Genomic DNA, 25,421 nt, shown 5'->3' with positions numbered 1-25,421 from the left:
TTTTTCTCTTCCCTCAATCTGCCTGAAAACTGACTTTCCAGTTTTAGTTATGGCTGTGAACAAAAAGGGCTTTGTTTCACAGGTGCATTAAGATAGGTGTACACACAGAGACGTGCTGGAAATGGGAGGTTCTCCTTCCTTAGAAGGCTGCGGGAAAAACAAAAAAGCCAAACAACAACAACCCCAAAAAAAAAATAGCAACTAGATTTTGTGGTTAGGTAAATCCACAAGGGTTACAGTGTGCTCCTAGTGACGCACTTAGCATGGAACTTTCGAGACCCACAGACCTGTTCATGGCATCAGATTTAAAGTGATGCCTTCTGACATGAGAGAGGACTCTGGTGAAAGCAAGTGCACACTTAGAGGAAAGCTGCAGGGAGAAGAGGCATTTCTTGGAGAGCTGATGTCATAAACACACACACACACACATAAAACATGAATTTGTAGAAGTGAAAAAAACACTGTCATTGTTTTAATATTTCTATCTTGTATGTGAGGTTGTATACAGCCCAGTCAGTATAGACTGCTGATGTTTGCTGAAACTTGAGCCTGAATTCTCATCAAAGGAAACCGAGACCATAGTGGAATAGATAGGAAGTCAGATAGTCAGAGCTTGTTGATAGCACGGGTTAACTCCACAGCGCTGTCCTGTGAACTAAGAGAAATGTACAGCAACTCTGAGGTTCTCATTTCCCATGCACTCCGAAGGCAGAGTGCCCTTAGATCCTGAACCACGTGCAGGACCAGGCCGCCTCCATGTCCACCAGTACTGGGGAGTTGCTTTTAGGCCTTTACTCTTCTTTTTAGAAGGAATAGCAGAATTTCTTTTATCACACTGTAGTGTTCCTTCAATATTTGTTCTTGGTTGGTTGATTTTACTGGCAAACATCAATGCCAAATTACCCATCACTTTCTCGTCTTCATCGTGCTGCTGTTAGACCACTGGAGAGCACCGTATTAGCTGCACAAGGCTGGGACTGCTCCTCCACCACTGGGCAGAAGTACGGGTGCTCCATGGCCTCCAGCTGTCAGTCTCTGCTGATGGTCTTATGGCAGGAGTTTGTCCAGAAGACCTAGGGCCTCAGGGCTGACAAGGTGTCTGTTTTCACTATGGATAAAGTTCTCCCAGCATTTCCATGAATGTTGTCCCAGGATATCACTGAAGTGTGGATCTAGGTCTATGAGACTTCTTCAGATACCCATACAGCTCATCCGTACCCAGAACCGTGGCAGTCCGAACAAGCCGGTCATAGTTGTCCTGCCCGTGGAAGAAAGGCTCCTTGCCGCAGATCATGCGTACCAGCATGCACCCAAACTCCACGTGTGCAAGCTGTGATCATGCATCTGATAGTCCACGAGGAGCTCTGGTCCCCTGAAACACCTCGAGGCTACACGAACAACACACTCCTGAGCAGGACCTCAGAACTCTGCCAGGCCCCAGTCTATCAGTCGTGGTTTAGGTAGTTCATACATAAAAAACCGGGCATCAAAGTCTGAGGCTCCGGTAGAGTTGCTTAAAATCTGCAGTATTGATACATTCAAATAGCAAAGCTGGTGCCTTTGACACAGGGTCCTTTACAGTGTCAATCAACTTAATGGTATTTGTTCCACCATGAAGGTTCTCCAGAATCTTAACCTCTCGTTTTATCTTCTTCACTGGCTTCAGCATTTTTACAACCACGCTCTCATTGTTGGTGATGTTAATAGCCTCAAATACTATACTTTTCCCCCGACCAAGTTTTCCAACCAGTTGGTAATCATCTTGATTACCTCTGCTCTGGCTGTGAGCCTTGGGGCGTCGGGCAGCTGGGCGCTGGAGGAGAAGGAGCCCTGGAGCTGCCGGCAGGGCGGTGGGGCGGGCAGCCTTTGGTTGGCTCGCGCCCCAGGCTGTGGCCAAGATGGCGGCACCTCAATCTGTTTTCTAAGTGTGTACCTACATGAATATACAAACATATGGCAATACAATAGCTATCATTAAAAATGCTACTTTTTAACAACTTAGCATGTGCATGTTTCCATGATTCCACTCGGCTACTACAAAGTCCAGCACAAAGAAGAAATCTAAATCTGGACAGTGAGGATTCGGTGTCTGGCTTCCCAGCCATGTGCTGCACAGCTGTCACCCAAACTTGGCAACAGCATAGCACATAAACAAATCAGTGCACAATAGAATGTAATTCATTTATCTTCTGTCCTCGCTATCTTGATAATAACTCTCCCAATGGGACCCCTGTTCTTGTCAATCTTACCCCTTCTATATTGCCAGGCCCTAGAAGTGTTCCCATCTTGTACAAGAAGTGCTGTAAAGGTGTTGACTAAATGAATGGGTAGATGGATGAGTTTGGCAAGCACTTTTACTGGAATGGTGAATAGGTGAGGTGTTTAAAGAACTCTGGCACCATCTGGACAGTACTAAGTCCGGCTCTACCTGGAAGTAAATTGAGATTGTTATGCTTCCTGGCACTTCCCCAGGTCAGGCCGAGCAGGATCCAGGTATGCTGGGCCCAGCCTGGAGTTACTGGCAATTCCCCTGACCCTTTCAGGAGAGGAACAAGAGAACCATTGATTGATTGGAGGTTTTGTAACAATGTGCTTTGATAGAACTCCGTAAATATTGAATTTGTATGTAAATAAAGCATATTTTTCTCTGCCAGCGGCTCTGACTTTTCTTTCCCTTAATTAGAGATTTCAAAATGTGAGCCTAGGGCCGGCGCCGTGGCTCAATAGGCTAATCCTCCGCCTAGCGGCGCCGGCACACCGGGTTCTAGTCCCGGTCGGGGCGCCGGATTCTGTCCCGGTTGCCCCTCTTCCAGGCCAGCCCTCTGCTGTGGCCAGGGAGTGCAGTGGAGGATGGCCCAGGTGCTTGGGCCCTGCACCCCATGGGAGACCAGGAAAAGCACCTGGCTCCTGGCTCCTGCCATCGGATCAGCGCGGTGCGCCGGCCGCAGCGCACCGGCCGCGGCGGCCATTGGAGGGTGAACCAACGGCAAAGGAAGAGCTTTCTCTCTGTCTCTCTCTCTCACTGTCCACTCTGCCTGTCAAAAATTTAAAAAAAAAAAAATGTGAGCCTAGAAAGTTCGTGGATTTCGATAGGGCCTTTGGTGGTCATTAGGATTAGATGAGGCCATAGGGGGGCTCGAGTTAGTGGCTTTATAGGAAGAGGAAGAGCGGCAGGTGTAGTACAGCAGGTTAAGCTGTCCCTTGGGATTCCCCCATCCTATATCGTAGAATCAGTTCACGTCCCAGCTATCCAATCCAGCTCCCTGCTAACATGCCTGGGAAGGCAGCAGATGATGTCCCAAGTATCTGGGTCCCTGTCACCCCTGCGGGAGATCTAAATGGAGTTTCTGGCTACTGGCTTCAGTCTGGCCCAGCCCTGGCTGTTGTAGGCATGTGGGTAGGGAATCGGCTGATGGATTTCCCAGCCCAAAACCCACCCCCAGCTCATTCTATCTCTCTGCCTTTCAAATAAGCAAATTAAAAAAAAATTACAAGCTATTAAACTTCTTGTGTCTTGCTGTGTGATGCCCTCTGCCATGTGTGAGGCAGCAAGAAGGCCCTCACCGAATACCAGCACCAGACTCTTGGATTTTCCAGCCTACAGAGTAACCTACATAAACCTCTCTTTATAAATCACCCGGTCTGTGGTATTAAGTTACAGCAACAGAAAATGGACTAAGCCTTATGTGTCTTATAGTCTGCTGTCTCCACGGTAGTCAGTACAAAACTTTTGAAATTCAATATTTCTTACTTTCTCCCAAGGCTTCTCATCAGATACCATTATGACTAATGGTTTATTTATATCAGGAGTTCACAATTTTCATTTCTATGAGAGTGCACAAAGCATTTCAAAAAAATAGAATAGTTTCTATGCGAAAGTGAAATTTTGTCATTTTGGCTGCTATGTTAGTATAGATTTTGATATAGATTCACATAGTAATTTCAAAGTGACTCATTACCACATTCTGCAGAACAAAACCTGCACCAAAAATCTGTACTTTCTACAACTCCAAAACCTTCCTCTCGGGCCCATGGACTTCTGAAGAATACCCTTCTCCTGTTTTGTTCACTCATTTCAGCACACGTCGACTAAGTATCTTCTCTGTGCCAGGAGCTGTAGTAGCTACCTTGACACAATGATGACACACAGTAGGATAGATGTGATTTTCACCCTTTGATCTCTTACCTACACGCCCTACAGTGGGCAAATCCAGTGGAATGTGATGTATCCTGGGAGCAGTAATGTACAAGAGTAGCAGGCACAACTCCCTCAGTTCTCTTATCCTACACCCCAAATGTTCTACCTCCTCTGGCTCCATTCTCTTTGCCTTCCTTCCCTTCCCAGAGGAAGAGATGGTTCTACTCCTTTGGAGGAGAGCCCATCAGTGATGGGTGTAATCCCTCCTCCTCTTGCTTCCGCTAGGCTTCAGTGCACCTGTTACACCTCTCCGTTTTTCTTTAGTATCTCACGTCCTTCCTGCTCCTCAAAACTAGACCTGTCTATATTGAGAAGGAAACCTTTTTTTGTTAGTAGATTAATTCAAATATTCTTTCTTTTTAATAAAAAGATTTATTTATTTATTTGAGAGGCAGAGTTACAGGCAGAAAGAGAGAGCAAGAGCGAGAGAGAGAAAGAGAGATCTTTCAAAGGCTGGTTCACTCCCCAAATGGCTGCAACAGCTGGTGCTGACCCAATCAGGAGCAAGGAGCTTCTTCCAGGTCTCCCATGTGGGTGCAGAGCTGAAGCACTTGGACCATCATCTACTGCTTTCCCAGGCCTTAAGCAGAGAGCTGGATCAGAAGAGGGGCAGCTGGGACACAAACCAGCGCCCATATGGGACGCCGGCACTGCAGACAGAGGCCTAGCCCACTATGCCACAGTGCCCACCCTTCAATTATTCCTCCATCCATTCAATCAATCGATAGCATTTGTTGGGATCCATTAGTTGTCAGGCATTTAGTACTGGGTATTTAGGAGCAAACAAAACAAAAATGGTCACTTGGGTCATCTAGTTTATAATGTAAGGAGGAAGGTGGACCAAAAGCAAATCCAAACAAACAAAAAAGAATAAACTCATGTATTAAAACAGATCAGAGCAGATGGCTCTGGAGACTGTATTGTAGGACCTGTGGCATCCACGGGCTTGTTTGCTGGGTTCGCTGGTCAAGACTATAGACCAGATTGAATACGGCAGTTGTGACCATGGTGATGCATACCTACAGATGAGGGGTAACCGAGGGGCAGCATATGACTGCACCTGCTCTTCCTTTCATGGAACTATTGCCATGATGCATCCAGAAGACAGTTGGGTCTCCAAGTGGCCACGAGTCAGCAACTTTAAGCCAGGTATGGATGCGGTGTCAGCCACTGGTCACCTGCCAACCTGCCACAGGAATCGTGTGGGAGCTGAAAAGCCGAGGAGCAGCCTACACATCCAGAGACACGGTTATAAAGACTGCAAGATGCAGGGCAGCCGGCACCTTAGCTCTCCACCTCCTGTCTCTGCTTATTTTCTTTTGTGGAAGTAAATGGGCGGAACTTCAAATATTCCCACTCTCCGACTCTGAGACTCAGCAACGGCCGGAGCTGCACTGATCCGAAACCAGGAGCCAGGAGCTTCTTCCAGGTCTCCCACGTGGGTGCAGGGGCCCAAGGACTTGGGCCATCTTCCACTGCTTTCCCAGGCCATAGCAGAGAGCTGGATCAGAAGTGGAGCAGCCGGGACTTGAACCAGCGCCCATATACGATGCCGGCGCTGCAGGCGGCCACTTTATACCACATTACCAGCCCCTCAGCAGACTCTTGAGAGCTGTGCCTCATGTCCCTGGGCCTTTTCACAGTCTGTGGACCACTGCGGGGTTGGGAGGGGTTTGGGTTGGTGGAGCCCCGGAGACTGAATGGAGGGGAGAGTAGGATGCTGGTTTTTTGGCATCTGGGCCGAATACGAACGAATGCAAACCCTTAGACATTTCTTAAGACCGTGAGACACGTCTTGCCTCCTTCTCTGTTTCTCTAGGCATGGTGAGAGCTTGCCCTGTAAGGGCCTGTCCAGAGCAGCAGAGGCCCTTCTGCTCCCTGCTGGCTGTCTCTGAGCCTCTGGGGTCACAGTCTATCCTGTGTGTTTCCGTGGGTGTCACGGGAAGGTCTGCTGACCAGAGGTTAGGTGACCCCTCGGCCCGCAGTCCCGGTGTCCAGTGGCTGTGTCTGTGTCCTCTACACTGGCCCATGTGTGCCCCTTGAAGACCTCCTGAGGCTTCTTGGTGCCCTCTGCCCCTTGCCCATAGTTTTAATTTTTTTCCCTTCCTTGTCTGGTTTTTACTGTTCTTGCTACATCTTAGGCCAGTGCCACTTACCCACACTTCACATTCCCCTGAGACCCTCAGACCTCTTGGTCTGTTGTGGTTGTGCCTCTGTGGAAGGTGGGCCTTTTTCTTTCCTCCTGTGCCCTATTGAGGGACTTTAAGTAGTGTCACATTATTGGCCAAAGGGAATAATTTGTTTTAGAATAAGACATTCACCCGAAATTCTCAGTTACATAAAGTTTCACAGAAATCCTGCCAGTGTCCTGTGTTGAACTCCCTGTTCCTTGTTCTCTGTCTGTAAAGCTGGAAGGGTTATCCCTGCCCATTTCCCTCAGGGTTGCTGCTATTAGAATTGAAGCAATGTGATAATTCTGTAAGTTTATAAAAGTTAAAAAATGATGAAATAATCCCACATACTGAAAATTAGTAAGAAGTAAAGAATATCCATGGTAGGTCAACCAGGGAAGGCCTCTCTCTCTCAAAAAAAGAAGAATTTTAGGATAGACCCTCAAGCTAAGAGCCAGACACACATGTGAAAACCACCCAGGAGAGTGTTCCGGGCAGCGTGAATGTCACATGCAAAGGCCCTGTGGCAAATAAGAGCTTGGTTTAGTGGTCAGAGTGACAGTGTGAGTGCTGAAAGGCAGCCAGGGGCAGCTCACGCTGGGCTGTGAAGGCCAAGATGAGGATGTGGATGTTCTTCTGGGGTAAACAGGAGTTCTCGCTGAAAGATTTGAAGCAGGGGAGAGACAGAAGTGGTTATGGCTGGTGTGCTAGCCCGAGAGTAACTGGGCAGGTGTGAGGTTACTCTAGAGCTGACTAAGGAGATACGGAATCTATCAGCAGGAGGAGGACAGCTGTGCATCGCATGTAGCTTTGAGACCTAATGATGTAAGAAGAGAAATGTGTCAGGGTTTTTTTTGGGCAACATGGAGGTCAATGGCGACAAGAGTTTTTTGCAGTAGCAGTGGGGACAGAGACCAGGCTGGAGTGGGCTCCTGGCTTCGGATTGGCGCAGCGCTATTCAAATACTTTCTGGAGCACAGTCTGACATCTGCTGTGTTTTTATTATTTTTGTTATTTTTTAAATTTTAATTTTTAAATAGTTTTAGCAACTTTGATATAGTTTGTAGATACAGTTTTAAGGACATAATGACATTCACTTCTCCCCACTGTCTCTCCCTCCCCCAGCTATGTTTTTAATGGCAGCTATTACCGTTGCTATTCACTGGCTTCCTACGCCCCAGCAGAGCTTGTATTGCCGCTAGTGTGTGCTTCTGGTGAGGCTTTTATTAAATTGGGTTGCAAGTGTCCATCTACGTGACTCACCTCCCCTGTAGAACAGGACGTAGAGTTCTATTTGAACTGAAAGACAACAAGGTTAAAGGTAAGGGCAGCTAACATGAGAGGAACTCCTTAGGTGAAATGAGCAGAGTCTAGTTACAAATTGTGTCAGGGACAGGTGCTGGTGCTGGGTTAGAAATAAGCTGGAGTTCAAGGTGACAGGTTCTAACACAGGACTCCTGGGATCAGGCTTCCCAGCGCAATGTACCTCTGGGAAGAGGCAGCTGGGGACAAGACTTGGACACAGAAAGTGGACAGGATGCAACCAACTGGGCAGTAGCACTTCCAGGGACACCAAGCTCAGTTGTGGGAGGGCAGGTGTGCCTCATAGCTTGAGTCCCTGGTTAGCTGAGATGGCTGGAATAGAGGGCCTTGTCTTGCTGTAAGAAAAGTATTTCATAAGAGTGTCAATTGTTCAATCAACAACAGGAGTCACTGTGCACTTGTCCACATGTAGGACCTCTGTCCTTTTTTTTTTTTTTTAAATTTATTTATATATTGGAAAGAGTTACACACAGAGAGAAGGAGAGGCAGAGAGAGAGAGAGAGGCCTTCAATTTGCTAGTTCACTCCCCAATTAGCCACAATTGCTGGAGCTGCGCTGATCTGAAGCCAGGAGCCATGAGCTTCTTCCAGGTCTCCCACACAGGTGCAGGGGCCCAAGGACTTGGGCCATCTTCTACTGCTTTCCCAGGCCGTAGCAGAAAGCTGGATCAGAAGTGGAGTGGCCGGGACTCGAACCGGCGCCCATGTGGGATGCTGCCACTGCAGGTGGCGGCTTTACCCGCTACGCCACAGCACCAGCTCCTGGACCTCTGTAATTAATGAGTTGTAGTATGAGAATTAACAATAAAACTTGTCTTCAAACAGTACTTTATACTTTGTGTGTCTGTGTGGGTGCAAACTGTTGAAATCTTTACTTAGCATAGAGTTGATCTTCTGTATATAAAGACAATTAAAAATGAATCTTAATGAAGAATGGAATGGGAGAGGGAGCAGGAGGTGGGATGGTTTGGGGGTAGGAGGGCAGGTATGGGGGGAAGAACTGCTATAATCCAAACGTTGCACCTATGAAATTTATATTTATTAAATAAAAGCTTTCTAAAAAAGAGAGAGAGAGAAAAAAAAGAAAAGCATTGCAGACAAGACAGAGGGTAGTGGTAAGCAAGATAGCAAAGTTAATGAGGTAGTACATCTGATGTGGGATAGGCAGGTCGTTACTTAAGATCTGCAAGTCACTGCAAACCCCCATATGTAATTCTATCCTCCTACTTGTCAATCAAAATGCCCCCTTTTGGCTGGTGTCATGGCATAGCAGGTTAAGCCACCACCTTCTATGCCAGCATCCCATATGGGTGCTGGTTCAAGCCCTGGCTGCTCCACTTCTAATCCAGCTCATTGCTAATGTGCCTGTGAAAACAGCAGAAGATAGTCCAAGTGCTTGGGCCCCTGCACCCATGTGGGAAACCTGGAGGAAGCTCCTGGCTTCCGCCTGGCCCAGCGCCAGCAATTGCAGTCACTGAGAAGTGAATCCATGTGTTGAAGATACCCCTCTCTATCTCTCTATTTCTCTAACTCTGCTTTTCAAATCTTTTTCTAAAAACGCCCCCTTCCCCAGGATGCTTTCTACTTCATCAGGGACCTAAGAGGGGTCCATGAAAATATGGAATTTAAACTCCAAGTGGAACTTGTGGTGGCGTCATTAATTTCCAGGTGTTTTCACACCTGGAGAGACATCGCTTCCTTCCTCATAAAGGAGGCCAACAACTAGGGGGGTCTTTCTCCTCTCTCTCTCTCCCTGTCCTACCATAGACCATGGCTAGAGGTGCCCTGTCCTTTATCTCTCCCTTTCCCCACCTCTCCTCCGTTCAGACAATCTTCTGGCTCACGGCCACTTACAGCTGGATATTCCTCTGTGTGGGCAACCCATGCTCGTGTGTGTGTGTGTGTGTGTGTGTGTGTTCATTTGCTCACATTTTGAATGAATTTCATCACTTTGTGCACCTTACACACAGTTGTACTTAGAATGCTGGTCTCTGGTGAGGCAAGAGCCTGGAGGAGAAATTAATGCACCCCAGGGGCACATCACATCCAACAAGCCAGACAGGCGGCTCTTTGGGTGAGTCTGAGAGAGAGAAAGTGTGTGCCTGGCTTATGTTAGACCGGGGTTTATATGGGCACAGGATCCCCTTCCACCGTTTTGCTCCTCTAGCTCTTCTGAACAGAAGCTTTCCTGCTGGGTCTTAGTCCACCCAAACGAGGATGGACTGGGTCCGAAGAAAGGTAAGTGCGCCGCTCGCTCACCCGTTCCCCAGCCTCCCGATCCCGGAGACAATCAGACGCAGTGGGGAGTCAAGTCGAGCAAGCAAAAACTCCGTTTATTGGCACATGGCAAAGCCTTTTAAAGCACAAGACCACATGATTACTGGGGCAGGGCTTAAGGACCAACCAATTACTTAAAAGGTCATTTTACAGGGCGACTTTTTACAGGACCAGCCATATGTCTGTACACTCGTCATCAGTTGTCATCACCTCCCATGATGCTGCGCGGCCAATCAGCTTTGGTGGTAAACGACATTGGGTACTGCCCACCTTACTTCCTTTGGGCGCCATCTTTGAATTGCCACGTGTGCCTAATTTCCCCACACTTTCCTGGGTGTGAAAATCCTCCCAAGGTTTCATTACTCGATGTTTTGAGACTGGGGTGGCTCCAGAGGGTGGGACACTAGGACCACCTACACAGCGACTGGGGCATGGACAGCACTTTGAGGTGTGAATGCTGGGCTGCTGAGACTGCCACGCTGCTTCCTGCAGGAACTTCTGTCTTTTCCCTTCGGCCCTTTTCTTTTTTGTTAGAGCTGGCCAAAGGACCCCAAGGGCCAGTGCAGCTGCATCTTTACATAAACTTGTGGTGACAGCCATATTTGTTTTATATTTATTTATTTATTTATTTGAAAGACGGAGCTAGAGAGAGAGAAAGAGAAAGAGAAAGAGAAAGAGAGAGAGAGAGAGAGTTTATTCCATCCTCTGGGTCACTCCCCAAGTCTGCAACGACCAGGGCTGGGCCATGCCAAAGCCAGGCACTTCATCCGGGTCTCCCACATGGGTACAGGGGCCCAAACACTTGGATGTTCTCTGCTTTCCCAGGCCATCAGCAGGGAGCTGGATCGGAAGTGGAGCAACCAGGACTCATACTGACGCCCATATGGGATGCCGGCATCGAAGGTGGCAGCTTTACCCGCTGTGCCCCAGGCCCTTCTCACACACATAGATGAATGTCTACACCTTGAGGGCAGAGGGAGCAGGAAACTCAGTACTTCTCAGGCAGGTCAGAAGGTCTAAAGTGATCCGGGTTTTTGCCGCTCCGGCCCCAATCCTCAGCTTTCCGGTTAGACTGCGAGTCCTCCAATCTGTGATTGCTGCTTCCGAAATAATACCGGTTGAAGAGGTCCTCAAGATATCCCCGGGCATTGCTGGAATTCAAGGGAGACAGCGGATTTATCTCCTGACTCAGCTGAGCCAGCTCCACCTCCCAACTCCCTCCTCCCCTCCCATCCAAGAAAGGACTAAGAGAAAGTGGGGAAAGTCAGTTCTACCCTTTGGGGCAAAGACCTAAATCGGTGCATTCTTTCTACCTCCTGCAACAAGGCACTTTTGAGACAACCCCCACCCCACCCCACCCTCACCCCAACCCTGAGCCTGGCTCCCCCGCCCAGCTTTTCACTTTCAGTTTTGGGGTGCGAGGAGGCACGTTCTCACCAACCCTAGTCTTGTTCCGAGCCACCCAGACGCGAAGAGTGTGGGCAGGAAGAGGAGCTACAGGCAGGAGCGGTGAGAGGCAGACCAGCTCGGCCAGCCCCTCCCTGCCCGGCATCCGCAGGAAGCTGCGTTACCTGATCACTTTCGCAGCCCAAACACCCCCGGGACCTCTCTGCGCAGCCTCATAGTTTCCCCGCGCGTAGAAGTATCTGTCTGAACGTTGATAATTGGCTTCTCGCATGTCCCAGTAGGATTTGAACAAATCCCCAGCCCCTGGGAAGGAAAGAAACGGACAAAAAGGAAACTGGAGAAGCGGAAGGATGAAAAACATTCCAGTGATTTCCAGGGTTTTATTTATTTATTTATTTTATTTTATTTATTTATTTATTTTACTTGTTTGAGAGGCAGAGTCACAGAGAGAGGTCTTCCATCTGTTGGTTCACTCCCCAAATGGCCGCAACGGCCAGAGCTGGGCCAATCCAAAGTCAGGAGCCAGGAGCTTCTTCCAGGCCTCCCACACAGGTGCAGGGGCCCAAGCACTTGAGCCATCCTCTACTGCTTTCCCAGGCCATTAGCAGGGAGCTGGGTCCAAGTTGGAGCAGCCAAGACTCGAACCAACACCCTTATGGTATGCTGGTACTGCAGACAGAGGCTTAGTCCACTGTGCCATGGCGCTGACCCCTGATTTCCAGATTTTTTTTAATTTTTTTTTTTTTTTTTTTTTTTTTTTTTGACAGGCAGAGTAGACAGTGAGAGAGAGACAGAGAGAAAGGTCTTCCTTTTGCTGTTGGTTCACCCTCCAATGGTGGCCGGCGCATCGCGCTGATCCGAAGCCAGGAGCCAGGTGCTTTTCCTGGTCTCCCATGGGGTGCAGGGCCCAAGGACTTGGGCCATCCTCCACTGCACTCCCGGGCCACAGCAGAGAGCTGGCCTGGAAGAGGGGCAACCAGGACAGAATCCGGCGCCCTGACCAGGACTAGAACCTGGTATGCCGGCGCCGCAAGGCGGAGGATTAGCCTAGTGAGCCACAGCGCTGGCACGATTTCCAGATTTTGACTCTTGATAAAGTCATCCTTTGAGGAGCCGGTGCTTTGGCGCAGCGGGTAAAGCCACTGCCTGCAGTGCCAGCGTCCCACATGGATGCCGATTCAAGTCTCAGCTGCTATGGCCTGGGAAAGCAGTGGAAGATGGTTCAAGTCCTTGGGCCCCTGCACCTGCATGGGAGACCTGGAAGAAGCTCCTGGCTCCTGGCTTCAGATCAGCCCATCTCCAGCAGTTGCAGTCATTTGGGGAGTGAACCAGCAGATGGAAGACCTCTGTCTCTCTCTGCCTCTCTCTAACTCTGCCTTTCAAATAAATAAATAAATAAATCTTTTTTTTAAAAAGTCATCCTTTGGAATCATGCAGGGGATCATCATCCCTTCCTTTGGATGGCTTCCCTGGGCACCCGTACAAAAAGATGCTGGTAGCTTTGGGATCCGCATGGAGGGAAGGCCTATACTTCCCGGAATGGGAAGTCCCTACCTGTACTTGCGGGGAAGAAAAGTCCTTGTCAAGGTCCCTGCGGGTGCCTAAAGGTCAACCAATGAGGATCAGACCCGCCTCAACCTTTAACCCCCATGCCCTGAATCTATAAAAGGAGCTCTCCCAATCTCTGACGCGCCATTTCCCCGGCCCCCGCTCTGTTGCTCTGTTGGGGCCGTGGAACCTCGCCCGGGAGCGGAACCCCAATAAAAGCCTGTGAATTAATTGATTCGTCTGCCTGGGAAGATTTGTTACGTGCCGGACACCTTGCAGATGCTTTTCAGGGAATCCATTTAGATCGCACTGATTGACAGCTGTGGTGCCCAAGGCCATGTGTCGGCCCTCCTGTATGGGTCTGTGCATGCTGTATATAAAGAAGAGGTGGACAGTTGTGTAATGGATGTTAGGATTGATAATGAGCCTACAGATGGGAGATCCAGACAGATCCTTCCCAGCTAAATGAAGGCAACTGTGACTTGAATGAATCTGAAAGGCACAGGTACACACGGCACAGGAAAACGGCTGCAATAGGCAATAATGGTGAGGTGCAGTGCCTGAGAGGGCTCCAGAGGATCTGAATGAGCAGACTTACCTAAAGGGCGTGAATGGAGACATTTAACTCTTTCCTGCCAATTAAGCTTCAGCTTCCTTCTCTTTCAATGGGGATAATCGTACTTACCCCTCTGGTAGAGGATATGACAAAATAAAATAATATACATAAAATGCTAGCATATTACAGCACTTGATGTAGGTTGGATTCCTTTTCCTATTTATGGAGGGTGTCATAGCAATGAGATGTCACTACACACCCAAGAGAATGACAGAAATTTTAGAGACTGACAACACTGATTTTTAAATAAAAAAAAATGTTTATTTTCAGGCCCAGTGCTGTGGCTTAGCAGGTAAAGCGGCCGCCTGCAGTGCCAGCATCCCATATGGGTGCCAGCTGGAGTCCCGCCTGCTCCTCTTCTGATCCAGCTCTCTGCTATGGCCTGGAAAAGCAGTAGAAGATGGCCCAAGTCCTTGGGCCCCTGCACCTGCGTGGGAGACCCTGAAGAAGCTCCTGGAACCCAGCTTTGGATCAGCCCAGCTCCAGCCATTGCAGCCATTTAGGGAGTGAATCAGCAGATGGAAAACCTCTGTCTCTCTCTCCTTCTGCCTCTCAAATAAATAAATAAATAAATCCTTTTTAAAAAAGTTTATTTTCTTTTACTTTGAAATGCAGAGTGAGAGCAAGAGCAAGAGACACAGAGAGAAATTTTCTATCTGCTGCTTTACTCCCCAAATGTGCACAATGGCTGAGCTTGGGCCAGGTCAAAGCCAGGGGCCCAAAGTTCAATCCAAATCTCCCACATGAGTGGCAGGGACCCAAGCACATGAACCATCTTCTGCTGCTCCCAGAATGCATTAGTAGGAAGTTGATTGAAAGCAGAAGAACTTGAACTTGAGCCAGCACTCCAATATAGGATGTTGGCAACCCAGGCAGCAACTTGAAAACTATGGAAACTAAATGACAAAATTAATAGCTCATGATGCTCAAAATATTCCAAAAACTAACATGATTTTGCCATTTTAAAAACTGGCCATTTTAAAAGCTTCATTGCCCATGAGGAAATGCGGAAGTCAGTTTCCTGGTCCCATTGCAGCTTTTGAGTGGCTGATGCATGGGAATTTGCTCTTTTCACTGCAAGGATGGGAGTTAGGGCTTAATTTCCATGAGCACTGCCTGAAAGCCATTGGCCCTGCGCTGAGTTAAAGGGCGGGGCTTCTCGGCACAGGCATTCATCTACTCTCTCCAGGCACACTCCCTCCCTGGAGTAGAGCCCGAGGCTGGGTGGGCAGAGTGCACGGCTACATTCTGAGACTGTAAACTCGACGGTGGGAACTTGCCCCCCGGAATTCCTGATCTCTCTGCACGCTGTGCCAGCAGTCCATGCTGGGTCCACAGCACTTTTCGCCTTTGGTCTGGAGATTCCAGGAGAAGGTGCTGAGTCAGAGCAATCTGGCAGGGAACCAGATACGGGGAACCACCCTTCCGCACCAGCCCATTCACAGTGCCTTTGAGGAACACACACATCAGCAAGTGTGTGTCCTTTGCTCAGAGGGCATCTTGGGGACAGCTGGATGAAGCTTTGAGGCTCCAGCCTTCTTACCTTGTATAGCCTCCTTAAAGAATGAAAACCAGCCTTCACCGCTGACTCCCACGACCAAGGAGCACAGCACAATGCCTGTGACAAGCCTCATTGTGCTGACGTGAGAGAAAGAGGAACAGAGAGTCACCGTCAAAATGTGCATCTGTTTGGAAGTCTTGAATTTCAAAGACAGCTGGATCCCCTTTTCCATTCTTGTATATGAGAAGATCAAAATGCGTGGAGCTTTTTAAAGAATTATATTTATTTATGTGAAAGGCAGAATGACAGAGAGAGGGAGAATCAGAGAGAAAGAGATCTTAAATCTGCTTTGGGAGTTGGCACTGTGATGCAGCGGGTAAAGCTGCCGCCTGTGATGCCAGCATCCCGTATGGGTGCTGGTTGGAGTCTCAGTTGCTCCACTTCCAATCCAGCTCCCTTCTAATGGCCTGGGAAAGCAGCGGAAGATGGCCCAAGTGCTTGGGCCCCTGCACCTGTGTGGAAGACCCAGAAGAAGCTCCCAGCTCCTGGCTTCAGTCTGTCCCAACCCCAGCCATTGTAGCTGTTTGGGGAGTGAACCAGTGGATGGAAAATCTCTCCCTCTCTGTGTTATTATGCCTTTTAAATAAATAAATAAATAAATCCTTTTTTTTATTTTAGTGTAAACCCTTAATTCTCAGCCCCGTGTCTCTAGTGTTATTGGTCCGTGGCCAGTGTATGCCCAGTTAAGTAGACTAAAGTCAAACAATAAGCATTTCTTGAGTTCTACTCTGGTCAGCACTGATCCCATGAAGAAGTAGAAACGACAACTTCTCCTCCCCTGGAATTCAGCGCTCAAGTGAGTTAAGGCTCTGCAGAGTGGAACGGGAGAAAGTGCTCCCTGGGAGAGGCTCACCTGCTGCGCATCTCCAGCTGGAGCAGAAGTGCTGGCACCCGCTCATCACAGAGCAGCCGCTAGGAGCTTACTGGCATCGGGCAGAGATGGGGAGAGGGGCTTTAAATCCAGCACCCTCTCCTGGCAAAGTCCTTCTTGCTCAATTTTTTCCCAGTAAACAAAAATTTGGCCGGCGCCGCGGCTCACTAGGCTACTCCTCCACCTAGTGGTGCCGGCACACCGGGTTCTAGTCCCGGTCGGGGCGCCAGATTCTGTCCTGGTTGCCCCTCTTCCAGGCCAGCTCTCTGCTGTGGCCAGGGAGTGCAGTGGAGGATGGCCCAAGTGCTTGGGCCCTGCACCCCATGGGAGACCAGAATAGGCACCTGGCTCCTGCCTTCGGATCAGCGTGGTGCGCCGGTCACGGCGGCCATTGGAGGGTGAACCAACGGCAAAGGAAGACCTTTCTCTCTGTCTCTCTCTCTCACTGTCCACTCTGCCTGTCAAAAAAAAAAAAAAAAAGAGAGAGAGAGAGAAAAAAAATTTAGCATATTGGGTAATAGTGTTTCCTTATCAACAAGTAATTTCTAAACTGGGTCATCCACGTGTTGGTTTTCTGGCAGTTTTTCCTAACTGCCATTTTCCCCATCTTGTTATCTTCTTTTTCGTTAAGATTTATTCTATTTATTTGAAAGACAGAGTTACAGAGAGAGGTAGAGGCAGAAAGGTCTTCCATCCACTGGTTCACTCCCAAGATGGCCACAATGGCTGGAGCTGTGCTGATCCGAAGTCAGGAGCCAGGAGTTTCTTCCAGGTCTCCCACGCGGGTGCAGGAGCCCAAGGACTTGGGCCATCTTCTACTGCTTTCCCAGGCCATAGCAGAGAGCAGATCGGAAGAGGAGCAGCTGGGACTAGAACCGGTGCCCATATAGGATGCTGGTGCTTCAGGCCAGAGCGTTAACCCACTGCGCCACAGCGCCAGCCCCTTGTTATCTTCTGATATCACAGAAAGGAGTTGTATTTGTAAAGCCAAGTGTGGGATGACAGGACTCCTTTTCCACTTTGTGGCTCTCTATTCTCATCACTGTTTGGGAGGGGATCTTCCCAAAAATGGCACATACAGTGGTGACCTCTTGGCCTAATTACGACATTCATTCCCGCATTGGAGTACCTGAGTTCGATTCCTGGCTCTGGCTCCTGACTCTAGCTTCCACGTTCATGCAACCCTTAGTGCAGCAGTGAGGGCTCAAATACTTGGGTTCCTCCCGCCCACCTAGGACATCTGGAGTGCTGTTCCGGCTCTGCCCAGACTCACTGAGAACTGGCCTTTGAGGACATTTGGGAAGTGAACCAGTGGATGGAAACTCTCCTCCTCTCCCTCTCTCTCCCTTCTCTCTCTCTCCCTCTTCCTCCCCCCGCCACTTCCTCTCTCTCTCTCTCTCTCTCTCTCTCTCTCTCACTGTCTCTCTTCTCACTCTTGCCCTCTCTCCATTTTCTTAGAAACCTCACATAGATACTACACTGTAGGAATTAGCAAATGAGATGTTTGACTATCTCTTGTGGTTCCTTTCTAAGGAAAGTAAAGATAAAGGATAATCATGACTTTGCTCCACCAGCCATGGGACAAGGTGATGAATCTGGGAGAGAAGCAGAAGGAAGGGAATATAGCATAAAGATCAAAAGTACATGTATTCAGGCAGTAGACTTGATGTAGACAGATAAGTGGAAACATAGAAAGAGAAAGGAAAGAAAGAAAGAAAGAAAGAAAGAAAGAAAGAAAGAAAGAAAGAAAGAAAGAAAGAAAGAAAGAAAGAAAGAAAAGATAAGATCCCCCTTTTCATTAAAATATGTATGAGGGTTTGTGGGGGCTAGCCCTGTGGCATAGCAGGTAAAGCCGCCACCTGCAACACTGGCATCCCATAGGGGAGATGGTTCTTGTCCCAGCTGCTCCACTTCTGATCCAGCTCCCTGCTAATGACCTGGGAAAGTATTAGAAGATGGCCCAAGTACTTGGGCCCCTGCACCTGCGTGGGGGACCCGGCAAAAGCTCCTGGCTCCTGGCTTTGGATAGGCCCAGCTCCAGCCATTGCCTGATGGAAGGCCTTTGTCTCTGTCTCTCCCTCTTAATGTCTGTAAGTCTACCTCTCAAATAAATAAATCTTAAAAAAAAAAAAACTCATACAAAATGGCTAAAATATTAGAAAGTCTTAGCATGTACTTATACAAAATGGTAGTGTATTAGCTTTTCATAACTACAACAAAATATGAGAAAACTAATTTTTTTTTGACAGGCAGAGTGGACAGTGAGAGAGAGAGACAGAGAGAAAGGTCTTCCTTTGCCGTTGGTTCACCCTCCAATGGCCGCTGCGGCCAGCGCGCTGCGGCCGGCGCACCATGCTGATCCGATGGCAGGAGCCAGGTGCTTCTCCTGGTCTCCCATGGGGTGCAGTGCAGGGCCCAAGGACTTGAGCCATCCTCCGCTGCACTCCCTGGCCACAGCAGAGAGCTGGCCTGGAAGAGGGGCAACTGGGACAGAATCCGGCGCCCCGACCGGGACTAGAACCGGTGTGCCGGCGCTGCTAGGTGGAGGATTAGCCTAGTGAGCCGCGGCGCCGGCCCCAAGAAAACTAATTTTATAAAGATGAAAGACCTTTCTCTCTCTCTCTCTCTCTCTCTCTGATGCTCCTTCTCTCTGTGTGTAACTCTGACTTTCAAATAAATAAATTAATCTTAAAAAATTTTTGAGAGGCAGAAAGTCAGGGAGACAAAGAGAGAGGCAGACAGACAGAGAAACGGAGAGCTCTTATCTGCTGAGTATTCCCCCAGATGCCCACAATGGCCGGGGCTGGGCCTTGGCCAGAGCTAGGAGCCGTGCTGTCAAGGATGGGAATCCAATTACTTGAGTCATCACCAGCAGCTCCCAGGGGCTGCGCTGGCAGGAAGTTGGAGTCAGGACCCGACCAGGGACGGGAGCTTCTCAGATGCCAGGCATAAGCGCCTGCTCGGAAGGGCCCATGTTTTGTTTGCTACTTTCACCTGCCGCCTCCACCATGCCCTCCATTCCCATATTCTTCTGTATCCAGCTCTGAGACTTTTATTCTATTGGCCAGTGATTCTCTGTGTACTTACTGAGGCTTTCATTCACGTACTAATTGCCCGCGTTACTCTTCTCTTTCAGAAGTAGTTGGGGGCCTGGTGCTGTGGTGTGGCGGATAAAGCTGCTACCTGCAGGCCAGCATCCCATATGGGTGCTGGTTCAAGACCTGGCTGCTTGACTTCCAGTCCAGCTCTCTGTTATGGCCTAGAAAAGCATTAGAAGATGGTCCAAGTTCTTGGGCCCCTGCACCTGCATGGGAGACTTGGAAGAAGCTGCTGGCTCCTGGCTTCAGATCAGCGCAGCTCCGGCCGTTGCAGCCAGTTGGGTAGTGAGCCAGCAGATGGTTCACTCTCTCCCTCTCCTTCTCTCTCTGAGTAACTCTGACTTTCAAATAAATAAATAAAGCTTAAAAAAAAACCAGAAAAAAGTAGTTGGGGTTTGTTTTGTATTATTTCTTCTAATCGCTAGTTTCTATTGCAGAAACGCCACTAACTGACTATAAATTAGTGTGTTGCTGGGCACCTGTTCTAACTGCCACCTGGTCCGTGGTTCGGGTGAAGTCTCGGGTCCAGGCATTGCCAGCACACCCCCCGCCATCCTGTCTCTCATCTGCCCCACGCCACTCTTCCTCTGCAGCCTCCATGACAAGTGATCAGTGCCGCTAATCCAAAGGTCGGTTTCCTAACTGCCGGGCAGACTCTAACCCCGCTGACCCATAACTGCAGCGTGAGGGACTCTGGGACAGCGGCTTTCTTTCCCCAACAGCTGCTGCACCTGAGTCTGCTTTGCTGGATCCACCGTCCCCCCAGCTTCTGATGGGCGGAGACCCCTGCACGGACCCCTTCCCTCATCTCTGGTCTGTCTCCTCTCACTTTTCCAGGGAACTCATCCAGGCCTTTGGACTCCAGAAGGCCCTGGTCTTCTTGGTGGCTGCTGTTTACACCGAATCTCCGTAGCCTCACCAGTGGAGAAGCAGCAGCCGTGGCTGCTGAGCAGAGAAGCAGGTCCGAGAGGAGCTTCATGGTGCTGCAATGCAAGGAGAGGGTCAGACGCACATGGACAGGACCGGCCCCAGCCCCTTAGCATCCGTGTTCCAAAGACAGCCTGGTGGTAACTTGTGTTGGTTCTCCGGGGAGTCTCAGTGGTTCCTCTAGGAACTCTTGCCGAAGGCCCCCTCTCAGACCCACAGCCCTCAGCTCTGGACCATAGCCCTGAGTTCCAGAATCTAAGAGAATCCCAAGATGGCCTTGACGGAGCAAGAGGGGGAAGGACCACATTGTCACTCCCTAAAGTAGCCAGTTATTCACCAAAAAACATGTTACACGTGTCCCCCCTGCCCAGCCCAGTCCTCACACGGGATAAACAAATAACAGGATAATTATGTCTTAAAGGCGTTTACCATCTATTAGGACAAAAGAATAAGTTTCTAGAAAGGCACTCCTTGGAGGAGCCCTCACCTGGTGGAGCAGGTCGCTCTGGCATGGAGGCTGCATTTTTGCTGGGCCATTCCTCCTGGGATCCTGGGGAGAGAGAAAGCCAGGCTTGGACGCTGGGAGAGTCCCTGAAGGTCGATTCCCCCAGGAAAGTGCAAAGGAGACTTCCTGGACACCTGAGTTGTCTTTCTCCACAGGTCAGCTCGCCGGTTGTGCGGCCTGAGGACACAGTTAGGTGTGCTGTGCTCTGTCTGCACTGGGCAGGGAGCAGCTTTGCCCATCAGTGCTGGGAAAACCAAGGCTTCCTAGAGGACGAGGGAGCCCAGGGGGCTAAGGATGACTCTTCCATCCAGGACCTTGCTCTCCCAGTCACGACCCCAGGATGCACCCTGTGGGGACCGAGGGATGATGCATGCGAAATTGGGCCCTCTGAGTTCATGTCTACAGTTGCTGAGCTACAAAGCTGACAGGCTGCTGCCCCTCAACCTCATGCATGTCCCAAAAGGACCCTGCCATCTTCCTTCCGGGTATGAAGTCCTCAGCTCCCAGGCACAGACAGCACAGCTCAGCGGGCTGACACCATTAGAAAAGGTGTTTTCTAAGTTGGCTTCTGAGTGAGTCAATGAATCTGTGGGAATTTCTGGCTCCCCACACCAACACTGGAGACCCCCATGGTGGGAGGAAAGTGTGTGCAGGGAACCACTCTGGGAGTCTTGCAGTGGGACAGAGAGGGAGGTGCTTTGGGGCAAGGGGAAATGGCACCCAGCTGGGTGGTGCCAGGCTCCCAGTCAGGGGACAGTAGGGGCAGGTGTTTGTGTGCCGGTTACCCTAGGGAGTCACTCCCTGCCCCATTGTCACTGTGAGACAGAAATATCAGCAAGGACTGCCAGGCTCTGCAGAACATGGGTGCCTGGGGTCACAGCAGAGCCACTCGGAGAAGCCTGTAAATAAATGACAGCCTCCAGCTCTCGAGAGAAAGTACCTCTCGGGACTTGTGGATACAGAACATTCTAGAAGAGAAGCCTGCAGAATGTGGTTCTGCCTAGACAAGGTGACATTGTTGCCGACCCTCTACGGACAGAATGAGGAGATGGACTGATGCGGGTCTGAAGCCACACGAAGTAAAACTCTACTACTTTCCTTGCTGGATGCTATAGGGACTCGCCAGAGAATACGATTCTTTCTTTAACCCTCCCTGCTTGCACAGCCAACTCTCTGGTCATTATTTGCTAATACACAGGATAGAGACTCTCACTCAGATTCTCAGTTTGAGTAAGATATCTAACCCTTGGGAGAAAACATATGCCAAGATTTCCTTTGGACTCTGCAGAGATGTTGTGTTTGTGTGTGTGTTTATGCCATTTGCCACATTTGTTTGTGGTCAGTTCTGTCCATCAGAACGTTCTTACCAGAGCAGCAAATCATCGAGATAAAGGAACTTCTGTTTGGGAGACTTAAGTACAGGAAGCACAAGCGAGTTTGTATTTCCAGAGTCTGGTTTTTTCTTTTTTCCGGAGTCTGTATTTTCTGGAGTCTGGTTACCCTACAAGATAAGCTTTGTAAATAACCCTTGCAAGGTGCAGTGGAAATGTAAGTGAACAACAGAAACCCTATGTGTCCTGTTGTGCTTGTAGCCACAGTGTTCATCGTCCATCTGGAAGACACCGGTGTGCACCCCTTCACATGTGCTGGACCAGCTCTGCCTCATGCTTATGTCACAGCGACCACTAAGGGAGTGGATCGTACAAACAGCGACACCCTCGTTGTCTGCGTCTCTTATTCCTGTAGGGGAGCTATTGTTCTTAAGGGTAGGGTACCAATGGTTTTGAGAAAGAGAGAGATGAGATTTTCCATCAGCTGGTTCACTTCTCAAATGACTGCAATACACACGTGTGGGCCAGGCCAAAGCCAGGAGCCCAGAACCGACCACAGGTCTCCTAAGTGGGTGACAGAGACCCAAGTACCTGTGTGCTCGCAGGTGTGCATCAGCAGGAAGCTGGACTGGAAGCAGAGCCAGGACTCAAACCAGGCACTCCCGCGGCAGGGGGCGTGGTGTCCTGGGCAATGACTTCCCTGCTGAGTCAAAAGCTTGCTTTGGTGATAGCAAATCTTCGTGAATAGCAATTATTTTCTTTATGAGATAAAAATAATCCCTTCCTATCTAATTTTCACAAATATTATGAGAATAACTTGAACATCTATTTAACAGTCCACCAAATATACCTGCACAATAGAAAATAATCCCAATACTAGTTGTGGAATTATCTAATAGCTACTTGGCCAGTTCTCTTCCTGCTCCAGCTCCTTGCCTCTGCACCTCACAAATGCTCTCTTCCGGCATTGTAGCCACTCCTGGAAAAGACGAGGGCAGCTGGGGTAATCTGGCTTAGGAGAATGCCATGGTCCCAGCATTCCTAGCTTCTGGCAAGGGAAGCCTGGACTTTGGCCCATTCCATCTTTCCACACTTACCTCTGGCAGCAAGTTCCCTGATGTAACACCAGAATGCCTTTCCAGTAGAGGTCGGGACACGGAGTTCCCATCACAGATCCCGGAACCCAGCCCTTGGACCCGGGAGTGGCACGGCCTAGAAGTGCCTTTGGATCTGGACTGACTTTGGATCTGCTGTGACTGAGGGGTGAGGGACATTTGATGACCTGGAGAAGCACTGGTAATGTGCTAAGGGAGAGAGTCATACAGAACATGATGCCCGTGTTGTTCAAAGACCTTCCTGGGGTGAAACACAGCCCAGAGTGTTGCACATGAAGTGGTATCCACGTTTCTAGATAGTGGGCTGGTTCATGTTATTCTGGGTTTCAGAATTTTCTAGAATGACATTCTCATTTCCAGTCATGTGTTACTTAGCAACAGGGAAACGTTCTTAAAAGTGTATCATTAAATGATTTTGTCTTTGTGGGAACGCCATAGCGCACATGTCCTTACACCAACCCAGACAACACACGTCGATCCCATGACGTGGAACCTTGCTGCGATTGGCAGACTGCAGAGGCTGCTGGTGGTAGACAGCGCACTGTCATGCACGCTAAATGATAACAATGCAGCATTGTACATGCAAGCCCCAGCAGTGTCGTCTTTTATCATCGACTCTGACTAAGCACGGTGCATCACTGTGTGTGCCACGCTTTTATTCCACTGGCAGCACAGCAGGTCACTTCACGCCAGCATCACCGCCAAGATGTCACTTAACGCCTTGCACCAGGACACTGTGACGGCTACAACGTCACTAGGCATAGGAATTTCCAGCTCCATTTTCATCTCACGCGACCACCATCATGTCAGCTGTCCGTCCCTGTGTGAAATGTCAGCATGCACGCGTGACATATATTTGTTCATTCATCAGCCACTCATCAGGAGCCCTCCAGGCAACACCTTCTGTGCTGTTTTGGGCATGCAATGTAGGGAGGACAGATTACAAGATCCAGACGGTGCCTTCATGAAAATGAGACTTGAAATTGGGGAGAAAAGGATGATACATACATAAGCCTCATACTCATTGGATGGTAAAATCAGATTCCAAATAGAAAACAGAAAAAAGTGTGCCTACAAAAAAGAGTGTTGAAAGAAAATAGAAAGCAGGGTGTCACAAATTGTACTGAGACTGTGTGTCCACTAAGAACAAAAAGCCCTGGATACCAACACCCCTCTCACTCTCTTCCTATTCCCCTAAAATAAATAAAATCAGAGAGAGGACTCAGGGGTGAAAAGTCTCCTGCCCTTTACTTCCTGTCCTCACTCCAACCAGCTGGTGCGGGAGAAGGGATTTCCCTCTCCTTTTTTCTACTCAGCAAGCAAGTCCGAGGGAGTACAAAAGGCCTCGCTGTTAGATTAAGGAAGTGGACGCCTGACTGGCTTTGTGCTCATGCTTCTTGCAAAGCCCACAGCCCTCTCGCAGCGACAGCCCTCTCCTGCTAGGTAATGCCCCCAAATTGCAGCCCTGACCTCATGCCTGCCTGCCTACACCTAGCTCCGTGGCTCCTCCCCAATGCTGTTGACTGAGGCTGGGGCCTCCCTGCCGCCTGCTGGGCTCTGCCTGACAGAATGAACCTGGGAGAGGTTGGGGGGAGCTGGTGGGACTCAGCCACCAGCCTCCAGCAGCAACTGCTAGGCCACCCAGAGTGAGCAAGCATGGAACTGGCCCTGTCAGAGTACAAAGAGGCCCGGCATCAGGTTTCAAGCTCTGTTCTGTTCTTGCTTTCAGACAGTTGCCAAAGGGAGTTCGTCCACTGTAGTGTCCACCAATCGTCCACCCGTGGGCCTTGGTGCCTGCTGCTCCCTGGACACTGCCTCCCCAGCACCGCTGCTCACCCCTTGTCAGTTCTCCACGTGGTCTCACACCACCTCCCTCGTGAAGCCTTCTCTGAACACACCCCAGGAATGATCACCACTCCTCCCCAGTCTGTACTTACCCATCCCGTGTCTCTCCTCAGTCTGCCTTGTGCCTTGTGTTCGGCTGGCCCAGTAAACAGGCACAAGTCCATAAACCCGTGTAGTGTAGTCAGAGAGCAGAGAAAAAAGATTTTGCCGTAGCACAGGCTCACCTGGAATGTCTTCAACCTTTCTTATTTTTGCTTCTTCTCTTAGAAAAATATATTCGCCAGCACCGCGGCTCACTAGGCTAACCCTCCGCCTTGCGGCGCCGGCACACCAGGTTCTAGTCCCGGGCGGGGCGCTGGATTCTGTCCCGGTTGCCCCTCTTCCAGGCCAGCTCTCTGCTGTGGCCAGGGAGTGCAGTGGAGGATGGCCCAAGTGCCTGGGCCCTGCACCCCATGGGAGATCAGGATAAGCACCTGGCTCCTGCCTTCGGATCAGTGGCGGCCATTGGAGGGTGAACCAACGGCAAAGGAAGACCTTTCTCTCTGTCTCTCTCTCTCACTGTCCACTCTGCCTGTCTATATATATATATATATATATATATATATATATATATATATATTCACCAAACT

General features: G+C 49.5%; 1 protein-coding gene and 2 pseudogenes across 2 annotated transcripts; 1 reads left to right on the top strand and 2 right to left on the bottom strand.

Moving 5' to 3' along the window:
* Positions 1-920: 920 nt before the first annotated feature.
* On the bottom strand, positions 921-3,781 carry LOC127487661 (casein kinase II subunit alpha' pseudogene; annotated as a pseudogene).
* LOC108178973 (transcription elongation factor SPT4-A-like) lies at positions 3,064-8,624 on the top strand (annotated as a pseudogene).
* Positions 8,625-10,003: 1,379 nt separating this feature from the next.
* Positions 10,004-16,109, bottom strand: LOC100342244 (serum amyloid A-4 protein). 2 transcript variants are annotated; one of them, XM_002721361.5, is made up of 4 exons: positions 15,954-16,109; positions 15,083-15,177; positions 11,540-11,678; positions 10,004-11,119 (listed from the first exon to the last, which is right to left on the bottom strand). In XM_002721361.5, exons 1-4 carry the CDS (start codon positions 15,962-15,964, stop codon positions 10,957-10,959), a joined length of 408 nt encoding a protein of 135 aa, XP_002721407.2. In that variant the 5' UTR covers positions 15,965-16,109; the 3' UTR covers positions 10,004-10,956. The 2 variants fall into 2 exon arrangements, with proteins under 2 accessions (XP_002721407.2, XP_008273343.1); XM_008275121.4 differs by lacking the exon at positions 15,083-15,177 and having other exon boundaries at positions 15,954-16,074.
* Between the last annotated feature and the right edge of the window lie 9,312 nt (positions 16,110-25,421).

Source organism: Oryctolagus cuniculus, chromosome 1 (assembly GCF_964237555.1).
Source record: "Oryctolagus cuniculus chromosome 1, mOryCun1.1, whole genome shotgun sequence".
In the NCBI taxonomy this organism is placed as follows: Eukaryota; Metazoa; Chordata; class Mammalia; order Lagomorpha; family Leporidae; genus Oryctolagus; species Oryctolagus cuniculus.
The sequence above is the reverse complement of the archived record's forward strand: the minus strand, read 5'-3'. Positions and strand labels throughout refer to the sequence as shown.